The 9,653-nt window shown below is 40.8% G+C and overlaps 1 protein-coding gene across 1 annotated transcript in view; it reads right to left on the bottom strand.

The window, feature by feature from the left end:
• LOC103809633 (band 4.1-like protein 3) overlaps nt 1-9,653 on the bottom strand; it is a gene marked incomplete at its 3' end in the record, with an annotated part of 41,890 nt that overhangs the window by 10,481 nt on the left and 21,756 nt on the right. Inside the window, exons 3-6 of the mRNA XM_009082489.1 lie at nt 7,295-7,399; nt 5,044-5,086; nt 2,055-2,130; nt 295-513 (exon numbers count right to left, since the gene is read on the bottom strand). Of these exons, the coding sequence (XP_009080737.1) occupies nt 295-513; nt 2,055-2,130; nt 5,044-5,086; nt 7,295-7,399 (443 nt within the window). The remainder of the gene's footprint in view (nt 1-294; nt 514-2,054; nt 2,131-5,043; nt 5,087-7,294; nt 7,400-9,653) is intronic.

Here is a 9,653-nt window from a genome sequence, read left to right as displayed (position 1 = left end):
ATATCCTTCCTGAACTGAGGGGCCCAGAACTGAGCACAGTATTCAAGGTGTGGCCTCACCAGCACCGAGTACAGGGGGAGAATCACCTCCCTGGTCCTGCTGACCACGCTGTTCCTGATCCAGGCCAGGATGCCATTGGCCTTCTTGGCCACCTGAGCACACTGCTGGCTCATGTTCAGTTTTCTGTCTATCTAAACTCCCAGGTCCCTTTCTGCCTGGCTGCTCTTCAGCCACTCTGTGCACCGGGACAGTACCTGAAGCAGGCTACAGTTCACACTGATGCCCTCTGCTTACCTGTGGCTCTTGTGCAGCTCAATCACTTTGTCCTCAAGCTCTTTAGTGTGGTTCGGTGCAAAGCGAAATTCGCTGATGTAGTCACTGCCATACTCGTCCGGGTCGTAGTCACCGAGCTCCGACTGCACAGTGTAGGAGCCCAGCAGGGCCAGTGTGACGAACGAGCAGGGCAGCCGACCTGACACGATGTCATCTCTCAGCTGCAAGCAGAGGTAGTACCTGCAATGAAGCACCAAGGGGGCTTAGACAGTGCTCCTCCACCACTGCCCCCCAAACAGCACTGCCTGAGCACTGACAAGAGGCTTCAGTTCTGCTACTAATTTGCAGACAGCTCCCAAGCACAAAGTTTTTCAGGCATTTACAAGGATGATAAGAATTTTGTAAAAAACCCCACCAAACCCCCAACCAAAACCTCCACAAAAAAACAAGCCCTTGCCTAATTTATCAGTAGCAACACCTAATTTATCTTTATACAGCAGTATAGAAATCTCATAATAGGTTATTAATTTGTTTAGTGACCTAGATGGAGAAATACCCATTAAACATATTAGATTTCTATGATAAATCACTAAGATATATACCTACATGAAAATTCTTTTAAGGAGAAAAAAGTAATTTAAAATCTCATATACTGTTCATTAAAGGGTAGCTGAGCTCCAATTCACTGAAAAAACATAAGGTGTCTCTTTATCAAACTGTTATGCTTCCTCAAAAATACATTGAAACAGTAAATGCTATTAAAACCACAGAGATAAGCAGCACAAGGGTTCACCAGATAGAAGAAAGCAGACAAAAAAGTGAAGAGCTCTGGTATGGTGGCAAAGGCACAGAATTCCCAGAGGAAATTTGAGAGTGATAAGAGGAAAAAAAGCAATCCTTTCCTTTGGAAGACCTCTGCTGAAGTGTGAACTCTTGGCACATTGCCTTTCTGCACAGTACCTACCACAGGGGACCTCTGATCTAGGTTAAAGGTTTTGTACTGCCTTAAAAGCAACAAGTAAGTCCATAAAGCAGTGAAGGTTAAAATTATCCACAGGTTGCAAAATGTTGTAATGGCCTAGGGAACATTTTGCTAATGGTGTAAAATTCGTCATGGCTCAGAAGTTTTTGTGCCATATACCAAGGAGGACACCAGGTGAAGGACTTTTTTGGCTGTGGTTGCAATCTGAATACAAAACCAGAGAGCAGAGATGTAGGTTGCAGAGCTAAGTGACTTGGAGAGCAGGGAGCAGCCATTCATTACAACCACATTCTCTAATCTGTGCACATCAATTGCTTACTTTGTCAAATGACATGCAAAGTCTATATGCATGCTTATTCTCATCTATCCTGGTTTCAGATGGGAAAGAGCTCATTTCTTCTTAGTAGCTGGTACAGTGCTCTGTTTTGGATTCAGTATGGTGGTTCAACCATCACATCATCTCACTTCTTTCATTTCATAGTTATGATTTTATTAACAATAATAACTTGTTACCACTGGCAAAAATGGGCATCGGGCACCTTCATGAAAATTAAAATCAATTCTCAGGAATATGTATATTGAAAAAGCTGGGGTTTAGGGTTAGATTACACAAAAGTCCTCATAGCTCAGAGGACAGACTTGGTTCACACTGTCTTTTCTGTCAAATATTTTCCATAAGCTCATAGGAGAAAGAAATACAATGAGAATACAAAATATTACTTTTCTTGAATTAGAGTGTAAACACTACTAGGAACAGATTTTGAGCCCCTTCTAGAAAGATACTTAATGTTTAAAACACCTGGTAATATCTTCAGATAGCTGGGCAGGGTCTGGAGGGTAGAATTTCACATTAAATGCAAACTGCCAAGCACCACCTGGAAAAGAACACAGATTGACTGAAAGTACACTGTAAGTGCAAACAGAGATGTTCATGCTGTTTGATCACCAGCAGACTTAAAGACACCCCAGCCAACCTATTAATAAAACCAGGATTTAGTTTCTTTTTTTCCACAATTGATTCTGAAGATACTGTATTAGATCAGATTTTACAGCTCTTTTCTTATTTAGTAAGATTTCCACTGAAGCAAGGACTCCAAGGGAGCAGCAATTTATTACTAACACTAAAAAAATCCCTCAGTCTGAAAACAATGTTTACTGGAAGTAATCACCTCTAAACACAGCCCAAACAAGCTTTAAAAACCAATAACCCAAAACACAGTGGTGCTGGAAACACCACAAGCCAGGGTATGAATGAGCTCTGGAGCAGGGTGATGTGCTGAGGTCTAGCTGCCCAAACCAGCTCACAGCATCCTCTCAGAGTGCTATCTCAGCACATAGCTCCAGTCTTCAGCAGACATAAATTATTGTCCAGACAAAACTGCAAGGACAAACACAGAGAGCATGACTGAAAAAAAAGTACATAGCACTGGGGAATTCTTATTTAGTTATTTCAGTAAGTTTAGGTGACTTATGGGATGGATACTTGTTTGCATCACCACAGCAGGCAAAGTTATTTCTGGAGTGTTAGCTTTAAGTGTTGTAAAGAAAGAATAGCTAGATTTACAGAGCTGAACATAGTATGTAAATATAAAAGCTATTCTGAAAAAACGGACAGGTTACACTAGTGCATGCCTTGAATGCAAATGAAAAGTGGTAACAAAACCCCAAACCACAGTGTTCTTAGAAGCAACGTAGTGGTTTTACAGCAACAAGACCTTTCACCGAGGCTTGTGTTGTGTCATATACCTCTTTTATCTACTTCTACCACACAAATGATAGTATTTCTGTAGTGCAGAAACCAAAGTCAAAGTAATGTCACTTATATTTTCTGAAATGCATTGATGCCAAAGGACAAATCTAACTAGAAATAAATAGGTCTTTCTTGAAAAGTCTGCATTGGCCATGTATTGAGGAAGAGCTCATGTACACTGTGAAAAACAGGACTCTTTCTTATAAACCTGACAGGATAGGGTTTTCCCATGATCTTCAATTCAGGGGCACCATGCAACTATGTACCTCCAAAAGCACTTGGTGCACTCTCTGGTAAGACAGCTTATATGCTGGACAAGTCTACTTGCCTGGAAATACTCTACAGTTCTCCAAAATCGGCCCTTGGGAGCATTTATTTAGAGACAGCAGGGAAAATTCATCCTGTGCAGAGCCCCATCCACTTTGGTCATCCACAGACCCGAGAAAACAAGCTCAAATGCTCAAGGTCAGGTTGGACGGGGCATTGAGCAACCAGGTCTAGAGGAAGGTATCCCTGCCCATGGCATGGGGGTTGGAACTAGATGATCTTTAAGGTCCCTTTCAACACAAACCACCCTATGATTCCATGAATGCACAAGAAGAGTTTTGACATTTACCATCAGGATTTCAACTCTTGGTAAGACTTTTGGGGTCCTTGATTTTAGGAACGTTTCCATTTTCTTGGGCCATAAAGGCTGGTGGCAGGAAGATTTGGCTGGCAGTGAGGACAGGGCACGGTCCTACCAGAGAGTAGACCAGCCCCAAGGTGAGAATGGAGCCAGTGGGTGACACCTGGTCCCATGACAGATGGAAGGGGCCAAGAACCAAAAACCTATTCCAAGACATACACAAAATAAATCAAACCTATGATAAAGCCTATCATATAGCACAGATGGTTAAGACTAAGAGGGCTTTACTCCATACTTACAGGAGTTTAACAAAACTTAACACTGTACAAGTTAGTGGGTCATAACTAATGGGGTGTGAACCAAGGGTCACACACATGGCCCCTTCTCAAACACTGGGATGAAATCCTGGTGGTCTGCAGTGGAATCACAGATATCTGAGTGTTGTACAACATTTAGCAGGACTATATATGTGTGTTTTGGAAAGCATAATGGGTAACAGCACTACTTTTCCACCATTGTCCTGTTCTAAACATCTGGGGTGAATTGTATGGAGCAAGCAAATTATTGCTGTCATCTTCTGCAAATACAACTGTCCACTGCCTCAAGTCCAGAACGAGACTCTTCTGCCCTGGTTAATCTTACACTGTCACAACCTTTCATTGTCTGTTTCATGGTTGGGCACATATTAAATGCATCTCAAATCTGTGGTGGGGAGCTGAGCTGATATACTTGTACTGACCACCAGTGTAACCCGATTCATTCAGGTCTAAAGCACCTTCCTCTCCAGATTCATCTTCTCACAAGATTTAAAAAAGGCAAATTTTCATTACTTTGTATTGCAGATCACGTACTTGTAATGAAAATAATACTGGTGGAATGATGAGGTTGCTCATAGGAAGTGGGGAAATTTTCCAGCCAGTACAAGTTAACCCTGTGAATCTTGGAGAGGGAAGGCATTCATTTGCCAGGCTTGACCCAACAAATGTGAACATTTCAGGAGCAAAGATCAAGCTTCCTTTCTGCAGAAAGGAAATATATTTTAGATAGGGTGCTATCTTTGCATCAGTGAAGAATTTCAGTATGGGGCATGAGCAGTGTTCCTGGATATGATATAAATATCAGTAACACAAGAAATAATTCATATACATGGCCTAGTCCCTAAGGTTACATTGCTTAATGTCAAACCTCAGGTTTTTGCATCTCTGCAAATGTCAAGTTGTTTCCAGCAATGCAAGTAGTTCATGTGTTATGAGCCTCAGTAACTGCTCACACTCATTATGGGGTGAAATATCTAAAAGATGCAGGTAATTCCTTTGCCAAAGACTTGGGAGAGGATGCAAAAGAGGACTGTGAAATAGGCTTTGTTGCCATGGGGAGACATGTAGAAGGGGGCAGTTATAACAAACTTACTTCGGATCTGCTTCTTGATTTCCTTGGCAGGGTCCAACCAATTCTGCAAAGAAAATGTTTCCTTTTATCAATTTGAGTAGGAAAGCACAATAAATATTATTTTTAAAACAGTGCTATGAGTCACACTAGAACACATGACAGTCTGCCACCCCTTTCTTCTTGGAGCAGCAGTAGGCAGGGATAACACTAACTTTCAAGATGTGGCCCTGGGTAGAAGCAGGATTTTTATTAACCTTCCCAGACATTGAGGGGTTGAATGGTTTGAAATAATAAAGTAAAAATAGAAATTGGTAAAACGAACCCACATAAATCTTTTTCCAGAGTATCGTCCAGGAAAACAAAATTGTGACAAGTTTGTTATAAAGGGATTTTTTAAAATTTGGTTAGGTTTTCAGCCCTTCTAATCCTGGAAGGGCTGAAAAGCCTTGCCAGAGGATAAACATAGGGCACTACCTGTTTTGCAACCCAGCATGGGCACGAGGGGCTTTTTGGGAAAAACTAGAGGAGAAGCACAGCACCTCTGACCACATCCATACCAGACAAAACTCCCATCGAGGAGGTGGGGAATTATCCCAGTGATATGTTAGTACTCCATGGATGCCAAGAGGAAGACACAATTCCTCAGGAGGAGGAACAGCAGCTTAAGGTCTCTTAGCGCCACTGCTGCCTTGAGCTCAAATTAATATTTAAAATGCATCACAGCCCAGGACAAAAAGTTCACTTTCCCTCGGAAAGTTCCACTTTCTCCAAAGAAAGATAAACAAATGTATCAGAGAAACAAAACCAACAAAAAAACCCAAAACACTAAAAGAAATATCAAACAAGCAGAACACAACAATCTTTCCCCAACAAAAATAACCAGTTTGCAGCTGTCCAAACCCAGTTTGTGGTGCAAAACACGAGCCTGAACAACTCCAGCTATTGCTGAGCACAAAAGGACACTACGCACCAAGAAACTGAAGATGCATCAGGATTTCTTTTTACAAAGATGACATGTAATATGGGCACATATGTTGTCTGGCTGGAAGTGGCAGAGGATGGAGGTGACTTGCTAAATACGTTGACATTAAAAATATTCATGTTATTGATCAATAAATGTCATGACAGGTAGTTATTCATTTAACTGTTTAGCTCTGTAAAGTAACTGGTGATCTATAAATGCGTAGTGCTTCTAATCCACCTGCTAATAATGAATCCATTCTTCTCTTTTGAGTACAGGAAAGCACACCTATCTGGAAATGCACTTGGACATCTGCCTAGCTTTTATCACAACTCAAAACTAAGCATATGCTAAAGTGTTATCTTGCACTGGCATGGACCAAATGTCTGCTTAACTGATTTTCTGAATCAGAAACAAAGAGGTCTGTAAAGAAAGGGGAAAAGCGAGACAAAAAGACTGATTTCTTTTGTACTATATATAATAGAAAGGGAAACCTAGAAAATACAACTATAGTTCTCACAAGACATAAACAGCTAAAAAAGTAGTAATAGCTACACAGTTCCTTCAGGGAAGACCTTTCAGGTCATACAAAGCACACAACACCTTTACCTGGTGAGCTCTGCTGGGGTGCTGCACATATTACTAGGAAGCTTTGTACTGGTTTCTTTCAAAATATTTATCTTACAAGGTCAAAATCATGCAGCTTATTTAAATTTTCATTTGATAATCTCTCACCATAACATGTCCAAAACAAAATACAGACATATGACCTGCATGTGAGATCATCTATGACACCATTAATACATAGCTTATTTCATACTAAAGCTGAAATGCAGACAGGCAGAATGTGATTCACTATTGCTACCAACTGCTTCTGAAGACTAATGTCTTTTAGTCAAATCAACAGTAATGTTAAGATAAAGAAAGTCAAGACTTCTAGCTTTACTTTATCTTAGCAGCTAGCAGGAACAGTCAATCATCCTCAGGTTATCTGTGTCCCAACCACAGTATTATTAACTCATATTTTAGTATTATATGTTTAGTACTGTATCTATGAATGTAAATCTGACTTTCATCTATGGCAGCAAAGGAATAAATCAAACTAGAAAGAGAAGCAGCTACTTCATTCATGCCATAAATAGCCAAAACAGAGGGAAGCCAGGGAAATACAGCGGATGCTCTTGAGAAATGGAGTCACAATGTGGCAAGGAAGATAAAACCAACTTCTGGATTGTTTGCCACTGTCTGGGGAGTGTCTTGGGAAGCTCTGATGTTCACATGCCAGAGGCCAGATGGAGTTTTGTGGGTTACCTTTTGGTTTTCTGTGTCTCTGTATGTTAGCCCAAAGTAGTCTTTTTCCAAAAGGTTCAGATGCTCACACACTTTGTCGAACAGCACTTGACCTCTGGAACGTTTCTGTGGGAAACGAACAGAAAAAAAAATTAGAATTGCAAACAAAGTAATATAAGCATTAAACTAATACCTTTTCTGTCAAATCAATAACCTCAAAATGATTCAAGTCAATGCATTCATCTTTCCAACCTACTGATGTGGATGGAGTGTCATAAAAATCTGCTGAATGGGGCAAATCTTTTCTTAAAACTCAGTTCTTCTTGAAGGGTTAAAAGTAAGTCATAGGTGTCACGTTTCAAGTTTCAATGAGTAAATCTCTTCTGTCTTTCAGAAATTGCAACTTGAAGGGCATGCAAAGGTCATATCTCTGCAAACCAGAGAAATCTTTTTGTACAAGTAGCAACACACAAAACCACAAAATATTTCTGGTTGTTAGCTATCAGAGCTGTGACTGGGGGGGCAATCCACTGGAGGGAAAACCAAATGCAGAGACACCTTTTGCTTTGGTAACAACATGGACTGATTCCAGAACCCATTTTTGTCTAATATACAGAGAAACATGATTACACCATCTACTGAAATAATAGCAAGAGCCTAGTATCTGACTGGGAACACAGTTGGGTAAGAAAGCAGCTTTCCAGTGTCCCACTAACCTTCTTTACTGATGACACCTTAGATGAGAAGATCTCTCACTGTCAACAGCTATAACCCCTAGCAGAAGATTCATACTATCTCTCATATTGGACAGTAAAAAATCAGGTCATCCTAGTTCACAGCATTGTATGTGAAATCGAGAAAAAAAATATCCAGAAAACCAAACGCAGACAGAAACATCTTCTTTATAAGCTACATGTGCCAATTTTGATGTGCATTAATTATGATAAACAATTCAAAATTATTTGGGCTGCTGTTTCATCAGTGCCTGCTTCCCTAAGTACAACTCAGCTAAAGGAAAAAAATCTTCCCACTTTATTCCAAACACACGCATACATAAATATTTTAGCTGATGTCAGCACAGCATTTTCTTTTTCTGCAGCATACCCATGACTTCAAACAGACTGGAAATACACTACTTTCTCCAAAGGCAATACAGGCAGTCGACAGAAAAGAGGAGAGAATGCCATCTCTGAATTTAGGTGCCTCTGCTGACAGAGCTGCACCTGCACTGAGCTGCCAGCCCAGCAGCCTTGGCCAGGAGGGGACAGTTCACAATCCAAGCTGACACAGCTATGCCAGCAAACCCGTGGAGCCCAACACTGGCCTCATACTATTTTAGAAGTGGTAAGCAAGCCAAGAGAAAAAAGCAAAGAATTGACGGTTGCTGCCCAACACCCAGTGAAAACATTACAAGAGATGATGAGGGAGTTGTACAGCTTAATCTGATTTATTGGTGTTTCTACTGGGGTTCTGCTTGGTATACTGGGAAGGATGTTTTACATTTTTATCAATGGGGAAACTGAAACATGGGGCTGACAACAGTCTGAAAAGTGTTCTCCAGCTGAGGAAAAAACACAGGCCCAGAAGTGTTTTGCAAGCGTATTGCTGTAACTTCATTTATTGCATCTTCCAGCATCACTTGAACAAACAGCTCCAGGCCCTTGTTCTGTGTGTTACCTGCTTTCCCCACCCTGTAGCAGGAAGCATAAATATGCCTCAGCTCCTTTATGATGTCAAACAAATGTTTAGTTAATTCTTCATCAGTAGATAATAAGAGGATGGCTGCTTTATACTTGATGCTCCATGGAGAGGAACAGGTAGATAAAAAAGATCTCACTACTGCTGTGTGGAGAGGAACAAACTCAGAATTTTGGAGCCAGAACAGACACGTTTCTGCTATTAGCAAGCAATGCTGTATTTTGCAAAATAACTTGCTTTTCTACTTGTTAACAAACTAAGTAGTTACATGGATTGGAGAGAAACAGGCAGGTTAGCTCTAGAAGCCATCAGCTTTGAAAAACACTATGTCTGCACCACAGCATCATTTACATGCATTTGAATTGTGACACTTCAATGCTCCCTTAATTTTAAGAGTCATTCAAGGCCAAAACAGGAGTTGTTTTATGTGGCCAATCCATGTAGCTACACAGATGTCTGCTTTTGAAATAGTAGCTAGCAGCTGCAAGGTATGCTGTTTTAACAGGGTATTACAGGAAACAGTTGTGCAGGGCTGTGCTGTAATGAAAACCAACCAACTAGAAAAGTCCCAGTGCTCAGGATTTCTTGTCTGGCTACACACTGCAGGCAAGTGAGAATAACTATGGCAATCTGGAATAATTTGCATGGCAATGCATCCTCCTCCTGCTCCTGTATGAAGATG

The sequence above is a fragment of the Acanthisitta chloris genome, unplaced genomic scaffold (assembly GCF_000695815.1).
Source record: "Acanthisitta chloris isolate BGI_N310 unplaced genomic scaffold, ASM69581v1 scaffold11309, whole genome shotgun sequence".
NCBI classification, from domain to species: Eukaryota; Metazoa; Chordata; class Aves; order Passeriformes; family Acanthisittidae; genus Acanthisitta; species Acanthisitta chloris.
The sequence above is the reverse complement of the archived record's forward strand: the minus strand, read 5'-3'. Positions and strand labels throughout refer to the sequence as shown.